Here is a 22362-nt window from a genome sequence, read left to right as displayed (position 1 = left end):
CTACGAAGCCAAAAAGAAAGAGAGGTAGCAGAAGCTTTTTGACCTCTCCTCTGCCCAGAGTAAACGACAAACAGAGAAGACGTTTGTCGAAATTCCTTAGTTGCCTGTAAGTAAAATTTTAGAGCACGGACTACATCCAGGTTGTGCAGTAGACGTTCCTTCTTCGAAGAAGGATTTGGGCATAAAGAAGGAACAACAATCTCTTGATTGATATTCCTGTTAGTAACTACCTTAGGTAAGAACCCAGGTTTAGTACGCAGAACTACCTTATCCGAATGAAAAATCAAATAAGGAGAATCACAATGTAAGGCTGATAACTCAGAGACTCTTCGAGCCGAGGAAATAGCCATTAAAAATAGAACTTTCCAAGATAACAACTTTATATCAATGGAATGAAGGGGTTCAAACGGAACGCCCTGTAAAACATTAAGAACAAGGTTTAAACTCCATGGTGGAGCAACCGTTTTAAACACAGGCTTAATCCTGGCCAAAGCCTGACAAAAAGCCTGGACGTCAGGAACTTCTGACAGACGTTTGTGTAACAGAATGGACAGAGCTGAGATCTGTCCCTTTAATGAACTAGCGGATAAACCCTTTTCTAAACCTTCTTGTAGAAAAGACAATATCCTAGGAATCCTAACCTTACTCCAAGAGTAACCTTTGGATTCACACCAATATAGGTATTTACGCCATATCTTATGGTAAATCTTTCTGGTAACAGGTTTCCTAGTCTGTATTAAGGTATCAATAACTGACTCAGAAAACCCACGTCTTGATAAAATCAAGCGTTCAATTTCCAAGCAGTCAGCTTCAGAGAAGTTAGACTTTGATGTTTGAAGGGACCCTGTATCAGAAGGTCCTGTTTCAGAGGTAGAGACCAAGGTGGACAGGATGACATGTCCACCAGATCTGCATACCAAGTCCTGCGTGGCCACGCAGGTGCTATTAGAATCACTGATGCTCTCTCTTGTTTGATTCTGGCAATCAATCGAGGAAGCATCGGGAAGGGTGGAAACACGTAAGCCATCCTGAAGTCCCAAGGTGCTGTCAGGGCATCTATCAGGACTGCTTCTGGATCCCTGGATCTGGACCCATAACGAGGAAGCTTGGCGTTCTGTCGAGACGCCATGAGATCTATCTCTGGTTTGCCCCAACGTCGAAGTATTTGGGCAAAGACCTCCGGATGAAGTTCCCACTCCCCCGGATGAAAAGTCTGACGACTTAAGAAATCCGCCTCCCAGTTCTCCACTCCCGGGATGTGGATTGCTGACAGGTGGCAAGAGTGAGACTCTGCCCAGCGAATTATCTTTGATACTTCCATCATAGCTAGGGAGCTTCGTGTCCCTCCCTGATGGTTGATGTAAGCTACAGTCGTGATGTTGTCCGACTGAAACCTGATGAAACTCCGCGTTGTCAACTGGGGCCAAGCCAGGAGGGCATTGAGAACTGCTCTCAATTCCAGAATGTTTATTGGCAGGAGACTCTCCTCCTGACTCCATTGTCCCTGAGCCTTCAGAGAATTCCAGACGGCACCCCAACCTAGAAGGCTGGTGTCTGTTGTTACAAATGTCCAGTCTGGTCTGCTGAATGGCATCCCCCTGGACAGATGTGGCCGAGAAAGCCACCAAAGAAGAGAATTTCTGGTCTCTTGATCCAGATTCAGAGAAGGAATGTTTATTGGCAGGAGACTCTACTATGTCCATTGCCGCTACCATTAAGCCGATTACCTCCATGCATTGAGCCACTGACGGGTGTTGAATGGAATGAAGGGTGCGGCAAGCACTTTGAAGTCTTGTTAACCTGTCCTCTGTCAGGTAAATCTTCATTTTTACAGAATCTATAAGAGTCCCCAGGAAGGGAACTCTTGTGAGTGGAACGAGTGAACTTTTCTTTTCGTTCACCTTCCATCCATGTGACCTTAGAAATGCCAGTACTAACTCTGTATGAGACTTGGCAGTTTGAAAGCTTGAAGCTTGAATCAGAATGTCGTCTAGGTATGGAGCTACCGAGATTCCCCGCGGTCTTAGTACCGCCAGAAGAGCACCCAGAACCTTTGTGAAGATTCTTGGAGCTGTAGCCAATCCGAATGGAAGAGCTACAAACTGGTAATGCCTGTCTAGGAAGGCAAACCTTAGGTACCGGTAATGATCTTTGTGAATCGGTATGTGAAGGTAAGCATCTTTTAAATCTACAGTGGTCATGTGCTGACCCTCTTGGATCATAGGTAAAATTGTCCGAATAGTCTCCATCTTGAACGATGGAACTCTTAGGAACTTGTTTAGGATCTTTAAGTCCAGGATTGGTCTGAAAGTTCCCTCTTTTTTGGGAACCACAAACAGATTTGAGTAAAACCCCTGTCCCTGTTCCGATCGTGGAACTGGGTGGATTACTCCCATTAACAAGAGCTCTTGTACGCAGCGTAGAAACGCCTCTTTCTTTGTCTGGATTGTTGACAACCTTGACAGATGAAATCTCTCTCTTGGAGGAGAGTATTTGAAGTCCAGAAGGTATCCCTGAGATATTATTTCTAGCGCCCAGGGATCCTGGACATCTCTTGCCCAAGCCTGGGCGAAGAGAGAAAGCCTGCCCCCCACTAGATCCGATCCCGGATCAGGGGCCCTCAATTCATGCCGTTTTAGGGGCAGCAGTAGGTTTCCTGGTCTGCTTGCCCTTGTTCCAGGACTGGTTAGGTTTCCAGCCTTGTCTGTAGCGAGCAACAGCTCCTTCCTGTTTTGGTGCAGAGGAAGTTGATGCTGCTCCTGCTTTGAAATTACGAAAGGAACGAAAATTAGACTGTCTAGTCTTAGTTTCGGCTTTGTCCTGAGGCAGGGCATGGCCTTTACCTCCTGTAATGTCAGCGATAATCTCTTTCAACCCGGGCCCGAATAAGGTCTGCCCTTTGAAAGGTATATTAAGCAATTTAGACTTAGAAGTAACATCAGCTGACCAGGATTTTAGCCACAGCGCCCTGCGTGCCTGAATGGCGAATCCTGAATTCTTCGCCGTAAGTTTAGTTAGATGTACTACGGCCTCCGAAATGAATGAATTAGCTAGTTTAAGGACTCTAAGCCTGTCCGTAATGTCGTCCAGAGTAGCTGAACTAATGTTCTCTTCCAGAGACTCAATCCAGAACGCCGCTGCAGCCGTGATCGGCGCAATGCATGCAAGGGGTTGCAATATAAAACCTTGTTGAACAAACATTTTCTTAAGGTAACCCTCTAATTTTTTATCCATTGGATCTGAAAAAGCACAGCTATCCTCCACCGGGATAGTGGTACGCTTAGCTAAAGTAGAAACTGCTCCCTCTACCTTAGGGACCGCTTGCCATAAGTCCCGTGTGGTGGCGTCTATTGGAAACATTTTTCTAAATATCGGAGGGGGTGAGAACGGCACACCGGGTCTATCCCACTCCTTAGAAACAATTTCAGTAATTCTCTTAGGTATAGGAAAAACCTCAGTACTCGTCGGTACCCGCAAAATATTTATCCAACCTACACATTTTCTCTGGTATTGCAACTGTGTTACAATCATTCAGAGCCGCTAACACCTCCCCTAGTAATACACGGAGGTTTTCCAGTTTAAATTTAAAATTTGAAATATCTGAATCCAGTCTGTTTGGATCAGAACCGTCACCCACAGAATGAAGTTCTCCGTCCTCATGTTCTGCAACCTGTGACGCAGTATCTGACATGGCCCTAATATTATCAGCGCACTCTGTTCTCACCCCAGAGTGATCACGCTTACCTCTTAGTTCTGGTAATTTAGCCAAAACTTCAGTCATAACAGAAGCCATATCCTGTAATGTGATTTGTAATGGCCGGCCAGATGTACTCGGCGCTACAATATCACGCACCTCCCGAGCGGGAGATGCAGGTACTGGCACGTGAGGCGAGTTAGTCGGCATAACTCTCCCCTCGTTGTTTGGTGAAATTTGTTCAATTTGTACAGATTGACTTTTATTTAAAGTAGCATCAATACAGTTAGTACATAAATTTCTATTGGGCTCCACTTTGGCATTGCAACAAATGACACAGGTATCTTCCTCTGAATCAGACATGTTTAACACACTAGCAAATAAACTTGCAACTTAGAATACAATTCAATTAGAATAATATTAAAAACGTACTGTGCCTTTAAGAAGCACAGAAAATCTATGACAGTTGAAAATTAATAAATTGAAACAGTTATAGCCTCAATCCTTGTAAACAACACAACTTTAGCAAAGGTTTAATCCCAATAGCAAAGATAACAAATTCTGAAAGCAGGAAACAATTACAGAATAAACGTTTTTTATCACAGTCAACTATAATTCTCACAGCTCTGCTGAGAGAAATTACCTCCCTCAAAATAAGTTTGAAGACCCCTGAGTTCTGTAGAGATGAACTGGATCATGCAGGAAATACAATGAGCTGCTGACTGAAATAACTGATGCATAGAAAAGGCGCCAAAAAAACGGCCCTTCCCCCTCACACACAGCAGTGAGAGAGAACAGAAACTGTCAGAAAAAGATTAAGCAACTGCCAAGTGGAAAAATGGTGCCCAAACATTTATTCACTCAGTACCTCAGCAAATGAAAACGATTTTACATTCCAGCAAAAACGTTAAACATAATTTCTAGTTATTAAACAGCTTAATGTACTTCTTACAGTGTAATTCTAGTGAAGTACCATTCCCCAGAATACTGAAGTGTAAAGTATACATACATGACATTATATCGGTATGGCAGGATTTTCTCATCAATTCCATTGTCAGAAAATAAAAGCTGCTACATACCTCTATGCAGATTCATCTGCCCGCTGTCCCCTGATCTGAAGTTTACCTCTCCTCAGATGGCCGAGAAACAGCAATATGATCTTAACTACTCCGGCTAAAATCATAGCAAAAACTCTGGTAGATTCTTCTTCAAACTCTGCCAGAGAGGTAATAACACACTCCGGTGCTATTTTAAAATAACAAACTTTTGATTGAAGATATAAAACTAAGTATAATCACCATAGCCCTCTCACACCTCCTATCTAGTCGTTGGGTGCAAGAGAATGACTGGGAGTGACGTAGAGGGGAGGAGCTATATGCAGCTCTGCTGGGTGAATCCTCTTGCACTTCCTGTTGGGGAGGAGTTAATATCCCAGAAGTAATGATGACCCGTGGACTGATCACACTTAACAGAAGAAAAATAATAGGGGCTTTTGAGCCTGACACATCGTCTTTCTATGCTTCTACAATACATTGTTTTGATTATTATTGCTGCGATGCTTCTGCATATTTTTTGGATTTGCTGTCTGTAGCTAAACACAGACATTGAGCGAATAATGATTGCGTACCCACCAATCACCAGTCATGTTTAGGTCTGGAGCAGAAGCGCATTGCTGTTCTGATGTTGACTTTAACCACTCTGCAGGTTATACGCAAGCAAGAATGAAATAATAAAATACTTTTAACACATCTGAGGATTTTTATTTTGCACTTTCATGTATCTAATGCAAACAGTTACTTATTCTCAAGAGTTTGGTTTCAAATACTTGTCTAGTGTCGAAAATATCTGTGGACAAGTACAGGCAGACCTTGTTAAATGTTGCTTAAAACTAGTAAAAAGTGAATTAAAGGACCAGTAAACACAATACATTTGCATAATCAACCAATGAAAGATAACAAGACAATGCAATAGCACTTAGCCTGAACTTCACATAAAGTAGTAGATTTTTTTTCTGACAATTTTAAAAGTTATGCCTATTTCCACTCCCCCTGTACCATGTGACAGACATCAGCCAATCACAAATGCATACACGTACCATGTGACAGACATCAGCCAATTATAAATGCATATACGCTTATTCTGTGAATTCTTGCACATGCTCAGTAGGAGCTGGTGACTCAAAAAGTTTAAATATAAAAAGACTGTGCACATTTTTTTAATGGAAGTAAATTGGAAAGTTGTTTAAAATTGCCTGCTCTATCTGAATAATGCAAGTTTAATTTTGACTTGAGTGTCCCTTTATATTTCCAATGGCATACGTACATATGCCATGAGGGCTCATGCACCAATATTCAAGAGAACTTACGGTGGTGTGTATTGTTCCTGTGAAGACTTGATTAGTACATATATAAAAATAATAAATCTGCCAGGAATGAACAACAGCTCAGTGGCTTGTTCTATGGTCCAGTTATCACTTGGAAGTAGTTTCTTTTAGCCCATTTGTGCTTTTCACAGAGAAGAACTTTTCTGAAGTATATCAGTCTGATCCCGCATAACAAGGTCAGTCCAGCCCCAAAATATCAGGCAATTCTCCTCTGAAAAAGGGAAATGGCAACCCCAGACAATCTTTTTGGCCTCCTTTTGGCCTCATCAGTAAGGAACAGCTAATCACATTCAGCAAGGAATCCACGGCTGGTTTCCCTTAGCACTTAGAGGGACGTGGACTCCTTGCCCAAAGTGGCCAACTACAGTGTACTTTTACCACAAAGAAAAAGATCAAATTGAAACATAGTGGAGTATGTAGGCATACAAATAAGTCTGTTTAGGTGTATGGGGGAGAAAGAAAGCATTTGTAGACTGAAATCATACTAACTAATTCATGAACGCACATTATAATGTTATTTTTTAACCATGCTCAAAATTTTTAGCTGAGGGACCATAAAGTCTAAATTAGACTTATATGATTCAGATAGAGAATGTAGATTAAAACAACTTCATAGTTTATTTCTACTATCAAATTTACTTTGTTTTCTTTGTATTCTTTCCTGTAGGGTTTACTCTGGAGAAGCAATACTGGGAGCTAGATGAACACACTGGGTGAGCCCATGAAAAGAGGCATATATATATATATATATATATATATATATATATATATATATATATATATATATGTGTGTAGCCCCCACAGTGCATTGCTGCCCCTCAGCCTACCAAGTATTTTTCTCAACAAAGGATGCCAAAAGAACACACACATAGATTTGAATCCACATGCATTGTACCTTATTTACACTATACAATGTAAACCATTTATTTATTAATGAGAAACATTCACTTACCCATAACGTGTTGTCTTGTATTCTACTTTGAGAATAGGTTTGCACGGTTCTGGCTTTTTCCCATCCTTTATCTGTTTACCTGAAACAAATGGAAATAATCTGTAAAATACCTTGTAAGATATGCAAACTTTATTGCCATGACACTTAAATTATATATATCTTCAGTACATCTTTATCAATCTATCTATCTATCTATCTATCTATCTATACACATATCTATCTATCTATACACATATCTATCTATCTATCTATCTATCTATCTATCTATCTATATATATATACACATATCTATCTATCTATACACATATCTATACACATATCTATCTATCTATCTATCTATCTATCTATCTATCTATCTATCTATCTATACACATATCTATCTATCTATCGTGTTCTACCCAGGGCCTTTTTAGTGGGTGCACCACCCGGCTGATTTTACTCACCACCCAGCTAAAATTTTTAGCCAATATTAAACTAAAATTAGCCAGTATTAAAAATGTTCAAATTTTATCGCACACATTATCAAATACATTTATGTTAAATTATGCAATGTTTTTTTCTTTGGATAGCTGAAAATTATATTATAATAGAAAATATAACACCACCCCCACCCGGCTACTGCATAATGCCACCCGGCTAATTCATAATGCCACCCGGCTACTTCAAAATGCCACCCAGCAGGCAACATTTTCTGTGGAGAACACTGATGTAGCTAAAAAAAACAAAAAACAAAAAAAAAAAAACAGCACTGGAAACTTTTCTCACATTTGATAAAGGTGTTTTATAATAAAAGCTATGTTTTAACGTGTTATAAGGCGTTCTCCAAACACCCTGCCATTTACTACAACAACAGAGTGCATTTGTCTTAAGTGTATTATTAATATTTAATTTCCAGACACGTCACCAAATAGCCATAGCACTTTTTAAACTGTCATAACAAATACTAAAAATATCTTATATATTATATATGCAGCATAGCCGCACATATTTTTTTCGAAGCCAAGCAAGTTTTTCTGTTTATAAGGATATGTTGAATAATTTAAAGAATAAGCCATGGTTCCATGAATTTATCGTCCCCTACAATACAGCATACAATATAAATACAGAGCACGGTAAAAAAACAAAAATTACCTGAAGTATTGCAAATTCAGAATTAAAGGGATAGTAAACACCAAAAAACATAATTTATGTAAGAACTTACCTGATAAATTCATTTCTTTCATGTTGGCAAGAGTCCATGAGCTAGTGACGTATGGGATATACAATCCTACCAGCAGGGGAAAAGTTTCCAAAACCTCAAAATGCCTATAAATACACCCCTCACCACACCCACAATTCAGTTTAATGAATAGCCAAGTAGTGGGGTGATAGAAAAAGGAGTAAAAAAGCATACAAAAAAGAGGAACTGGAAATATAATTGTGCTTTTATACAAAAAATCATAACCACCAAAAAAAAGGGTGGGCCTCATGGACTCCTGCCAATATGAAAGAAATGAATTTATCAGGTGAATTCTTACATACATTATGTTTTCTTTCATGTAATTGGCAAGAGTCCATAAGCTAGTGACGTATGGGATAGAAATACCCAAGATGTGGAAGTCCACAGAAGAGTCAATAGAAAGGGAGAGATAAAATAAAAACAGCCATTTTCCACTGAAAAAATTAAATCCACAAAAAGAAAAGTTTTTCTCATAAATTGAAAAGAAAAAAAACTTAAAACGTTAGCAAAAGAATCAAACTGAAGCAGCTGCCTGAAGAACTTTTCTACCAAAGACTGCTTCAGAAGAAGCAAATACATCAAAATAATAAAATTTATTAAATGTATGCAAAGAAGTTGCTGCTTTGCAAATCTGATCAACTGAAGCTTCATTCTTAAAAGCCCAAGAAGTGGAGACTGATCTAGTAGAATGAGCTGTGATCATCTGAGGTGGGGACTGTCCCGTCTCCATATAAGCTTTATGAATCAAAAGCTTTAACCAAGATGCCAAATAAATGGCAGAAGCTTTCTGAACTTTCCTAGAACCAGAGAAGACAACAAATAGACTAGAAGTCTTCCTGAAATCTTTAGTAGCTTCAACATAATATTTCAAAGCTCTTACAACATCCAAAGAATGCAAAGATCATTTTTAAAGAGTATTCTTGGTATTAGGACACAAGGAATGAACAACAATTTCCCTACTAATGTTGTTAGAATTCCCAACCTTAGGAAGAAATTTAAACGAAGTCCGCAAAACAGCCTTATCCTGATGGAAAATCAGAAAAGGAGACTCACAAGAGAGAGCAGACAATTCGGAAACTCTTCTAGCTGAAGAGATAGCCAAAAGATGGAAAAACACATAGCCACTGAAGGGAATGATTGAGACTGAAGGTTTCGACAAGCTGAAACCAATTTCATTCGTCTCTTGTCTGTTAAGGACAGAGTCATGGACACTGAATCTATCTGGAAACCTAAAAAGGTGACCCTTGTCTGAGGAATCAAGAAACTCTTTGGTAAATTGATCCTCCAACCATGTCTTTGAAGAAACAACACTAGTTGATTCGTGTGAGATTCGGCTAAATGTAAAGACTGAGCTAGTATCAAGATATCGTCCAAATAAGGAAACACCACAATACCCTGTTCTCTGATTACAGATAGAAGGGCACCGAGAACCTTCGAAAAGATCCTTGGAGCTGTTGCTAGACCAAATGGAAGAGCGACAAATTGGTAATGCTCGTCTAGAAAAGAGAATCTCAGAAACAGATAGTGGTCTGGATGAATCGGAATGTGAAGATATGCATCCTGTAAGTATATCGTGGACATATAATGACCTTGCTGAACAAAAGGCAAAATAGTCCTCATAGTCACCATCTTGAAAGTTGGGACTCTTACAAAACGACTCAAAAACTTAAGATCCAGAACTGGCCTGAATGAATTTTATTTCTTTGGTACAATGAATATATTTGAATAAAACACCAGACCCTGTTTCTGAAACGGAACTGGTATTATTACCCCTGAAAGCTCTAGATCTGAAACACACTTAAGAAAAGCCTGAGCCTTCACCAGATTTGCTGGAACGTGAGAGAGAAATAATCTTCTCACAGGAGGTCTTATTCTGAAACCTATTAGATACCCTTGAGAGACAATACTCTGAATCCACTGATTTTTAACAGAATCTGCCCAAATGTCTTGGAATAATTTCAATCTGCCCCCCACCAGCTGAGCTGGATTGAGGGCTGCACCTTCATGCAGACTTGGGGACTGGCTTTGGTTTCTCAAAAGGCTTGGATTTATTTCAACTTGAAGAAGGTTTCCAATTGGAACCAGAGTCTTTAGAGGAAGGATTGGTTTTCTGTTCCTTGTTTTGTCGAAAAGAACGAAAACGATTAGAAGCTTTAGATTTACCCTTAGATATTTTATCCTGAGGCAAAAAACTATCTTCCCCCCAGTGATAGTTGAAATTATTGAATCCAACTGAGAACTAAATAAATTGTTACGCAAAAGGAAGTTGACATTTTTTTGGCCGCCAACAACATCTGGAAATGACGCAAATCACGTAATAACAGATGCAACCTTTGTGCAAAGAAACCTGGTGGCTTTCGGTAAGTATGTTTTTCTTATTTAAGACACTCTCAGCTATGGTTTGGCGCTTTATGTATTAAATATAAAGTTTTAAATATATGTATTTTACTTATATTATAAGTAAAATACATATATTTAAAAGTTTATATTTAATACATAAAGCGCCAAACCATAGCTGAGAGTGTCTTAAATAAGAAAAACATACTTACCGAAAGACACCCATCTACATATAGCAGATAGCCAAACCAGTACTGAAAAGTATCAGCAGAGGTAATGGTATATAAGAGTATATCGTCGATCTGAAAAGGGAGGTAGGAGATGAATCCCTATGACCGATAACAGAGAACCTTTGAAAAGATTTCCCATAAGGAAAACCATAAAATCAATAGGTGATAATCCCCTCACAACCCTCTGACAAACACTGTACTCTGAGAGGAATTGGGCTTCAAAATGCTTAGAAGCGCTTATCATAGAAGAAATCCTAGAAATCCAGCACAAATTTACTTTACCACCTCCATAGGAAGCAAAGTTTGTAAAACTGAATTGTGGGTGTGGTGAGGGGTGTATATATAGGCATTTTGAGGTTTGGGAAACTTTGCCCCTCCTGGTAGCATTGTATATCCCATACGTCACTAGCTCATGGACTCTTGCCAATTAAAAGAAAGAAATGTTATTGTTTAAAAAGATAGATAATCCCTTTATTTACCATTCCCCAGTTTTGCATAACCAACACTGTTATAGAAATATAATTTTCACCTCTGTAATTACCTTGTATCTAAGCTTCTGCAGACAGCCTCCTTATCTCAGAACTTCTGACAGACTTGCATTTCAGGCAATTAGTGCTGACTCTTAAATAACTTCACGTGCATGAGCACAATGTTATTTACATGAAACACATTAATTAACACCCTCTAGCTGTGAGAAACTGTCTAATGCATTCAGATAAGAGGCGGCCTTTAAGGTCTTAGAAATTAGCATATAAGCCTCCTAGGTTTAGCTTTCAACTAAGAATACCTAAAGAACAAAGCAAATTTGACGATCAAAGAAAATTAGAAAGTTGCTTAAAATTACAAGCCCTATCTGAATCATGAAAGTTTAATTTGGACATTGCTATCCCTTTAAACAGCTAATTCCATTATTTTTTGACATGTACTTTAAGTGCATCATCAACAGAAATGAAAACTGCTGTTTTAAACCTACCCCTCCCTCACTTTTCCACCAGATATATTGGCTCAAAATGACAAGAGTATGGCATTTTAATGGGTATGCTATACAGATTTAAAAAACACTGTTAATCTAAATTAAAAGGACATAAAACCCCAAAATTTTATTTTATGATTCAAATACAGCATGTGATTTTAAACAACTTTCCAATTTACTTCTATTATCTATTTTGCTTCCTTCTCTTGGTATCCTTTGTTGAAAAACATACCTAGGTAGGCTTAGGAGAGGGGAGCTAGCTGCTGATTGGTGGCTGTACATATTTACCTCTTATCATTGGCTTACTAATGTGTTCAACTAGCTCCCAGTAGTGCATTGCTGCTCCTTTGACAAATGATACCAAGAAAATGAAGCAAAATTGAAAATAGAAGTAAAAAGAGAAGTTGTTTAAAATTGTGTGTTCTATCTGAACCATGAAAGAAAAATTGTGGATTTCATGTCCCTTTAAAAATTCTTAAAGGGCTATGAAACAAATGTTTTCTATGAAGATTAATATAGAACATGCAATTTTAAACAACTTTCCATTTTCAATCTATCAAATTTGCTTCTTTCTCTTGATATAATATGTTAAATGAGTAACAAACTACTACGGGGGGCTAGCTGAACACATCGGATGAGCCTCTGACAAGAGGTATATATGTAGCCAACAATCAGAAGCTCCCAGCAGCGCATTGCTGCTCCTGACGGTACCTAGGTATGCTTTGTAAAATAGATAATAGAAGTAAACTGGAAAGTTGTTTAACCTCTGTTAGAAAATATAATACATAGTAACATAGTAGATGAGGTTGAAAAAAGACCGAAGTCCATTAAGTTCAATCTATACAAATCTAATATACGTACAAAAAAAGTTCCAGTTGATCTTAAATTAATCCCACTAAAAGGTGACCCATTTAATACAAGCAATCATAGCCATGAATTTTGTTTCTAGCCAGAAATGTATTCAAACAATTTTTAAATGTAACTAGGGTATTGGGCATTCACTACATCCTTTGGTAATGAGTTCCACAATGTTATTGCTCTTACAGTGAAAAAACATTTCCGTTGTAGGAGAATAAATCTCCTTTCCTCCAACCTTAAAGGGCCACTAAACCCAAAATCTTTCTTTCATGATTCAGATAGAGAATAGAAATTTAAACAACATTACAATTTGCTTCTATTATTAATTTTGCTTCATTTTTTAGCTATCCTTAGTTGATGAAAAAGCTATGCACATGGTGAGCCAATCACACGAGGCTTCTATGTGCAGCAACCAATCAGCAGCTGCTGAGCATATCTAGATATGCTTTTCAGCAAAGAATATCAAGAGAATAAAACAAATTAGATAATATAAGTAAATTAGAAAGATGTTTAAAATTGCATTCTCTTTCTAAATCATGAAATAAAAAATGTGGCTGTCATGTCCCTTTAAATTGTGACCTCTTGTCACAAACAAATTTCTTGAATAAACAGCGCTTCTGCCATCTCTGAATATGAGCCTTGAATTTATTTATATAAAGTAATCATGTAACCTCTCAAGAGCCATTTTCTAGAGAAAACAGACACAGTTTGGCTAGCCTCTCCTCATAGCTTAAATTCTCCATTACCCTTATTAGCTTTGTGACCCTTCTCTGAACTTTTTCTAGTTCTGCAATATCTTTTTTTGCGATCGGTCCCCAGAACTGCACTCCATACTAAAGGTGAGGTCTTACCATAATGACATTTGAAACACAATCAGCTTTACATAATAACACAACCTATGGGTTTCTTTACCACAAAAATAATCAATAAAACCATTAAATAACATGCAAAAAGACCAAGGTTAAAGTAATTACCAAAAGTGCCTCAAAGTTAGAAGCACCCAGTTTTCTAAAATGTCTTTATATCCTGTAGCATTAAAATGACCATTTGCAAGAACTAATGCAGTGTTTCTCAACTCCAGTCCTCAAACCCCCTAAACAGGCCAGATTTTCATTATATCTGACCTAGAGCACAGGGGAAATAATCATGTGATGGGTGAGAGCAGGTTAGTAACATAGGTTACTTATCAGCTGATTATTTCACATGTGCTCTAGTTAAGATATCATGAAAATCTGAGCTGTTAGGGTACTTGAAGATTGAAGTTGAGAAACAATGAACTAAGGGGCCTAGTTCAAGCCCTGAAAAAACAGCCCCAGAACATTATCTCTCCTCTACTGAATATTACATTAGGTTCAATGAATTCCAGTAGGTAGTGTTTTCCTGGCATCTGCCACACCCAGATTCTGCAATCAAAATGTCAGATAGTGAATGTGATTCATCACTCCAGATAACACATTTCCACTTCTTCAGAATCCAGTGGCGGCATGCTTTATACTGCCATAGAAAAGACTTCATGACGGTCCCAGTGCATAGTTCTTCTGCTGATGTTTCTTCCAGAGGCAGACTGGAACTATGTAGTGAGTGATGCAACAGATGATAGATGAGTTTTACACGCTACTTGCTTCAGCACTCGGCGGCGCAGCTCTGTGAGTTTGTTGCTCCTAGATGCTTCCACTTCACAATAATTGCATTTACTGTTCACGGGACAGAAAATTCACATACTGACTTCTGGCAAAGGTGACTATTCGGGATGAACCCCCTTAGCATGTAAGCCTAAGAGCCCAACTGTTTGTAGATTATCTTCATAAGAGCTGACTGCATCAGTGCGACTCTCGGCAGGGCCCTCTACCCATTTGATCCCTATAAATGTTACCTTGGATACCGCCTATGTTTAAAGCGCTGCAGAATCTGTTGGCGCTCTACAAATAACCGATAATAATAACAGTGTCATTTGTAAAGTGATGGAGCTCTTCCGTTTGACTCATTGTACTGCCATTGTTGGTCTATAGAAAATTTTAACCATTGTTTTGGATTTCATGCGCCTAATAGCAATAAATATGGATGAAATGCCTGAACTCAATAATCAGTAGGGAAGTCTGCATACTTTTGGCCATATAGTGTATGTTTATGTGTGTTAATATATCACCACCATTAGTTTTGTTGTTTTAGCAAAGTTTTAATGACCGTACATATTTATTTGTCAGTCTCTTAATTAAGATACAAACAGAAAATACAGGAAATATGTACACAAAATATATCCCCCCACACAATTTTCAGAACAAAATGGCTTCTTCAGACAAAAGTCAGTATTTAGTGTGACCTCCCTTGATACTAAGCACATCTTGAACTCATTTGGGAAGACTGTCCTGAAGTTTTCTGAAATAATCATCTGGTATATTATACCAGGCTTCTTTCAGCACTTCCCAGATTTAGATTGTCTTTTATTTCTTTCTCTGTCAAGGTGATCCCAAACTGCCTCTATAATATCCAGGTCTGGACTCTGTGGAGGCCAGCTCATGACTGACAGTGTTTTATCAGCTGTTTGTGCTTGGGATCATTATGTTGAAAAATAAAACCATTCCCAATCATGCGCTTTCCAGAAGGAATGGCATGATGAATTAAAACCTGTCTGTACTTTTATGCATTCATAAGCCAATCAATTTAGACAATATCGCCAACACCACTGGCAGAAATGCAGCCCCAAACCAGGACAAACCCTCCACCATGTTTCACTGAAGACCACAAGCACTTATTCTTCCATCTCTTTCAAACTCTTCTTCTCACACATTGACGACGATTGGACCCAAACATTTCAAACTTGGCTTTGTCACTCTTTTCCCCGATTTTCAATCCAATCTTTGTGCGCTTTAGCATATCTTAGCCTTTTCACCCTGTCCCCCTTCCGAAAAAGTGGTTTCTTGGCTGCTACCCTTCCACAAAGACCATTCCTGATCAAGCTTTTTTGGACTGTAGAAGGGTCAACTTGGCATCTAGATGTAGCTGCCAGATGCTGAGCCATGTCTGTAATGTCCTTACATAGCAAACATTAACTCTTTATATGAATGATGCACTTGCAACTTCTAAATGTAACTGGCACTTTATTTACTGGATTACATAACAAGCTGTCTCCTGTCGATTCGCACACAGTAATATGGATTTATACACATATATAGTCCTTTATAATGACTGGCTGTTGCAGTCCTTATATTAGCAGTCCTGTACACTGTGTATGTAGCACTATAGTAATCTCAGTATCAGGTAGTATGCAAGATGACAAGCTGTACCTGACCAGCTGTATAAAGTCTGTTCTATAAACAGTAATCCAGAATAATGTATAACTGTATAACTGCAATATAACTTATAATGTGTAACAGAGTTCTTACTCTTACTGACTAGCTGATGTTGTATCCTCTGCAGTGATCTGTAGCTGACATTACACTTATTAGTAAAAGCACTTGTCAGATCCTGAGGTTCAGTCCTTGTTACTTGTACTTTATAACTGCATCACAAACTGTCACAAGATGGCTTCTCTTAACTGTTCTGATTGGAAGCACAGCCCACTTGATGACATCATCTTTGTATGGAAGCCTCAATGTGCCAGCTAACCAAACCATGAATTAAGCAGAACACTACAATGTCCTTGCTGGACTTCTTCTGGTATCTCAAAGAAGAAACTCTGAGAAATTTCTTTTGTTTGTCCTTGACCTCACCTGATTCTTTAAATTTCTTTATAATAGCTTGAATAGCACATCTTGAGTATCCAGTTTGTTTGCTGATTTCCCTTTGAGAGTGGCCTTGCTGATGCAACAGTATGGTTTTATGTCTGTCAAATTCTGTGATCTTTAGCAATTTGAATGGAATTATGCGATTGAATGTTGGTCTTATTAGCAAGCTTTCAATAAATTAAACTCATACCACATGTGTATGTAATGCTTAAAGTGAATGTAAATTTTGATGCTAAAGTGCCCAGTTTTTAAAAATTCGATTAAAAACAGGGGCACTTTAATTCATCAAAATTTACATTTCACTCCTGTTGTGAAAAAAACTTACCTTTTAATCTTGACAGCAGTTCCAGCTTCCTCCACTCGTTGCAAAGCCTCTTCCTGGGTCTAAAATGAGGAATCTGGCTTCCTCCAATCACAGCGTTGAATCAGACACCGATTCCCCCGGGGGGGGAAGCCGTGATTGGAGGATGACCTATCCATCATTTTTGACATCAGAAATGGCTTGCGACGACCTGAGGAAGCTGGAGCTGCTGTCAAGTTTAAAAGGTAAGTTTTTTTCACAACAGGAGTGAAATGTAAATTTTGATGAATTAAAGTGCCCCTGTTTTTGATCGAATTGTTAAAAACCGGACACTTAAGCATCAAAATTTACATTCACTTTAAGCATGTCTTGCACAAGCCTGGTGTAATAGACCTTTTTCACAGCAGTAATTTTGACATTAAATAGTAGGACAAATACAGGTGTTAGCAATGACATTAATTAGGGTTCCATAATTCCATTCCATTTAGGTTTACAAGAGCCAGGTCCCTGCTATTGGCCAAGCGTAAGGGGACGTCACACTAAATGCTTGCCACTTTAGCCTATAGAAGCTGTTTTTTCTAAAAAAAAAAATAATCTGTTTTTAATATTGCATACAAATACCCTGTATTTTCTGGTTGTATTCTAATAAACAGACTAAGAAATAATTATATATGGTCATTATACCATTGCTAAAACAACCAAACTATTGGTGGCCTAAGACTTTTGCACATTACAGTGTATGTATATATATATATATATATATATATATATATATATATATATATATATATATATATATATATATATATATGTATCTATAAGAACAAGAGGAGACAGATGCGCCACATGGCCCAATATTGTTTGATCCAAAAGATGATAGTTTATATGTAAGGAGTAAACTCACATTTATAGAGGCACCTCAATTAGTGCTGTAGAAGCAGTCTGGGATCTATAACAGTCATCCAGAAGACCAACCTCCGGAGTGAAGTGTGAAATCTGTATTAAACGATATAAAAGACACAAGGTGCCTATATGGCCTAGAATTGTTTAGGCAATGATGAATGTGGACAAATATAAGGAATTGTACTCACAATAGTTGTAGCATCTCCAATGATGCTAATAGAGCAGGATGGGGTCAATGCAGTCACCCAACAGACTTGGTACAAAGGCACTTAGGATAAGACAGCAATCCAAAAAATTCAAAAAGGGCCCAAGGTGTTCAGAAGGGTCCAAAATTAAGGCAGCAAGTGTTCAAAGTAAAAAATTACTTTATTAAAATATTTTAAAATCACAAGCCTGATGAAACAGCCATAGGCTGACAAACGCGTCGCTTGTGATTTTAAAATATTTTAATTCTTTATATTTGTCCACATTCATCATTGCCTAAACAATACTAGGCCATATAGGCACTGTGTGTCTTTTTTATCGTTTAATACAGATTTCACACTTCACTCGGGAGGTTGGTCTTCTGGGTGACTGTTATAGATCCCAGACTGCTTCTACAGCACTAATTGAGGAGCCTCTATAAATGTGAGTTTACTCCTTACATATAAACTATCATCTTTTGGATCAAACAATATTGGGCCATGTGGCGCATCTGTCTCCTCTTGTTCTTATAGATTGCTGTTCCTGGATCCCGGCCTGGATCATCACAGATTGCTGCCTCCATTTTTATTATCAGAGACTTTATCAATATCATATATATTTTATTCCTCTTATAGATTTATATCTGCTATATTCTATTTTATTTTATTTGTATCTTTATTATTATTATATATGAATATCAAATTATTTAATATCATTTGACATCATATAGGGTCACGACTTTTGATCTTAGTTTTTTGTTGTATGGTTCATATTTTTGCTAGTTTTGGACACACAATTTATAGTTATCTATATCAGTATATGCCTTTTAGTGGAATATTATATATCTTCAACTAGTCTCCTTCTACTTATACCAATATACTACAGTTAGTGGTGTCTCTAAGGATTACAGGCCTTCTGCTATCCTATTTATCATAATATTGTCTTTGTCCTCAGGACTCTAATACTGTAATATTAACATTAACACGTTTAGGGCGCCCCCTCACAAGTATATATATATATATATATATATATATATATATATATATATATATACACACACACTTTGGTTGTTGTGGTAAAGGGACACAATAGTCAAAATTCATGGTTCAGAGGGAGCATGCAATTTTAAAAGACTTTTCAATTTACTTATTTAATCCACTTTCTTCATTCCCTTGGTATCCTTTGCTGAGGCTCAGGAACAGCAATGCACTAATAGAAACTACCTAGCGATTGGTGGCTGCACAAATGTGCCTCTTATAATTGGTTCACCAGATTTATTCAGCTAGTTCTGAGTACGTCACTGCCGCACTGGAGCTAACTAAGCGTTTAAGCAAAAGTAAAAAAAATAAATTAAAAAAATGCTTTAAAGGGACATAATACTCATATGCTAAATCACTTGAAACTGATGCAGTATTACTGTAAAAAGCTGACAGAAAAATATCACCTGAGCATCTCTATGTAAAAAAGGAAGATATTTTACCTCACAATCTCCTCATCTCAGCAGAGTAAGTTCTGTGTAAAAAGTTATACTCAGCTGCTCCCAGCTGCAGGTAAAAAAAATGAAGAAATGAACAGCAGCCAATCAGCATCAGCAGTGCTGAGGTCATGAACTCTTACTGTGATCTCATGAGATTTGACTTAACTCTCATGAGATTTCATAGTAAGCTTCCTTTACCTGATTGGTGAATAACATGAGAGTTCACGAGGCTCATCCTTTCAGCTGTCCCAGGACAGACACACTAAAATGCTGCTTAGAAATCCTTTACAATGGGATGTGGCTACTGAGAAACTTTTGAGGTAAAATATCTTTCTTTTTTACATAGAGATGTTCAGGAGATATTTTCTAGTCAGCTTTTTACAGCTATACTGCATCACTTTCAAGTGTTTAAACATTTGGGTATTATGGCCCTTTAACCAATTGGGAAGCCTGCTGAAGGGTTTGATAAATTGACCCCATTGTGTTAACTTAAATGAAAAAGAGGCAAAATAATGAAATACATATACTGCCAAGTTTTCTTCCTGTACAATTAAACACTTTCTATTCTAAAGCCAATGTTTAAAGGGACATGAAACCCAAAAATGTTCTTTTATAATTCACATAGAGCATGTGATTTTAAACTTTCTAATTTCTATTATCAAATTTAATTTGTTCTCTTGGTATCTTTTGTTAAATAGCGTAAGTTAAGAAGCATGTGAGTGTCTGGAGCACTATATGGCAACATTTTAGCAAGAATGTTATGAATTTGGAAGAGCACTAGATGGCAGCACTATTTCCTTCCATGTAGTGCCCCAGACACCTACCTAGGTATCTCTTCAACAAATAATTACAAGGAAATTAAGCAAATTTAATAATAGAAGGTGATTGGAAACACACAAAAAAATTGTATACTCAAGTGGCAAAGAGCACCACAGCAGAGCTGTCTATATAGCTCCTCCCTTGACTCCACCCCCCAGTCATTCGACCGAAGGTATAGGAAGAAAAAGGAGAAACTAAAAGGTGCAAAGGTGACTGGAGTTTTAAATCAAAAAATATAATCTGTCTTAAATAGACTGGGCGGGCCGTGGACTCGTCGTATCATAGAATAAATCAATTTAACAGGTAAGCATAAATTTACTTTTCTTCTATAAGATACGACGAGTCCACGGATTCATCCTTTACTTGTGGGATACAATACCAAAGCTACAGGACACTGATGAACGGGAGGGACAAGACAGATGCCTAAACAGAAGGCACCACTGCTGGAAGAAGGTTTCTCCCAAAAACAGCCTCCGAAGAAGCAAAAGTATCAAATTTGTAAAATTTGGAAAAAAGTATGAAGTGAAGACCAAGTCGCAGCCTTACAAATCTGTTCAACAGAAGCATTATTTTTAAAAGCCCATGTGGAAGCCACCGCACTAGTAGAGTGAGCTGTAATCCTTTCAGGAGGCTGCTGTCCAGCAGTCTCGTATGCCAAACGGATGATGCTTTTCAGCCAAAAAGAAAGAGAGGTAGCCGTAGCTTTTTGACCTCTACGTTTTCCAGAATAGACAACAAACAGAGAAGATGTTTGACGGAAATCTTTGGTTGCTTGCAAGTAAAACTTCAAAGCACAAACCACGTCAAAGTTGTGTAACAGACGCTCCTTCTTAGAAGAAGGATTAGGACACAGAGAAGGAACAACAATTTCCTGATTATTATTCTTATTAGTAACAACCTTAGAAAAGAATCCAGGTTTGGTACGCAAAACCACCTTATCAGAATGGAAAACAAGATAAGGCGAGTCGCATTGCAATGCAGATAGTTCAGAAACTCTTCAAGCTGAAGAGATAGCAACTAAAAACAGAACTTTCCAAGATAGAAGCTTAATATCTATGGAATGCATAGGTTCAAACGAAACCCCTTGAAGAACTTTAAGGACTAAATTCAAACTCCATGGCGGAGCAACAGGTTTAAACACAGGCTTAATTCTAACCAAAGCCTGACAAAATGATTGAACGTCTGGAACATCTGCCAGACGCTTGTGCAGTAAAATTGACAAATCAGATATCTGTCCCTTTAAGGAACTAGCTGATAGCCCCATTCTCCAATCTTCTTGGAGAAGGGACAAAATCCTAGGAATCCTGATCTTGCTCTATGAGTAGCCTTTGGATTCTTACCAATAAAGATATTTACGCCATATCTTATGGTAAATTTTCCTAGTGACAGGCTTCCGAGCCTGAATCAAGGTATCTATGACCGACTCAGAGAATCCCCGCTTAGATAAAATCAAGAGTTCAATCTCCAGGCAGTCAGCCGCAGAGAAACTAGATTTGGATGCTGGAACGGACCTTGAATGAGAAGGTCCCGTCTCAGAGGTAGTGTCCATGGTGGTAGAGATGACATGTCCACCAGGTCTGCATACCAAGTCCTGCGTGGCCACGCAGGTGCTATCAAAATCACTGAAGCTCTCTCCTGTTTGATTCTGGCAATCAGACAAGGGAGGAGAGGAAATGGTGGAAACACATAAGCCAGGTTGAACGACCAAGGTACTGCTAGAGCATCTATCAGAACTGCTTGAGGATCCCTTGATCTGGACCCATGACAAGGAAGTTTGGCGTTCTGACGAGACGCCATCAGATCCAATTCTGGTGTGCCCCATTGATGAATCAATTGTGCAAACACCTCCGGATGGAGTTCCCACTCCCCCGGATGAAAAGTCTGACGACTTAGAAAATCCTCTTCCCAGTTCTCCACACCTGGGATATAGATTGCTGATAGATGGCAAGAGTGAGTCTCTGCCCATCGAATTATTTTGGAAACCTCTATCATCGCTAGAGAACTCTTTGTTCCCCCTTGATGATTGATATATGCCACAGTCTTGATATTGTCCGACTGGAATCTTATGAATCTGGCCGAAGCCAGTTGAGGCCACGTCTGAAGCGTGTTGAATATCGCTCTCAGTTCTAGAATATTTATTGGAAGGAGAGCCTCCTCCTGAGTCCACACTCCCTGTGCTTTCAGGGAATTCCAGACTGCACCCCAGCCTAATAGGCTGGCATCCGTCATCACTATGACCCATGCTGGCCTGCGGAAACACATTCCCTGGGACAGATGATCCTGTGACAACCACCAAAGAAGAGAGTCT

At 38.4% G+C, this 22362-nt stretch overlaps 1 protein-coding gene across 2 annotated transcripts in view; it reads right to left on the bottom strand.

The window, feature by feature from the left end:
* STXBP5 (syntaxin binding protein 5) overlaps nucleotides 1-22362 on the bottom strand; it is a 1442716-nt gene that overhangs the window by 401764 nt on the left and 1018590 nt on the right. For both annotated transcript variants that reach the window (XM_053711794.1, XM_053711795.1), the window contains exon 9: nucleotides 7030-7108. In XM_053711794.1, coding sequence (XP_053567769.1) covers nucleotides 7030-7108 — 79 coding nt within the window. The remainder of the gene's footprint in view (nucleotides 1-7029; nucleotides 7109-22362) is intronic.

The sequence above is a fragment of the Bombina bombina genome, chromosome 4 (genome assembly GCF_027579735.1).
Source record: "Bombina bombina isolate aBomBom1 chromosome 4, aBomBom1.pri, whole genome shotgun sequence".
NCBI lineage: Eukaryota > Metazoa > Chordata > Amphibia > Anura > Bombinatoridae > Bombina > Bombina bombina.
Note: the sequence above shows the minus strand (reverse complement) of the source record. Positions and strands in the feature narration are given on the sequence as shown.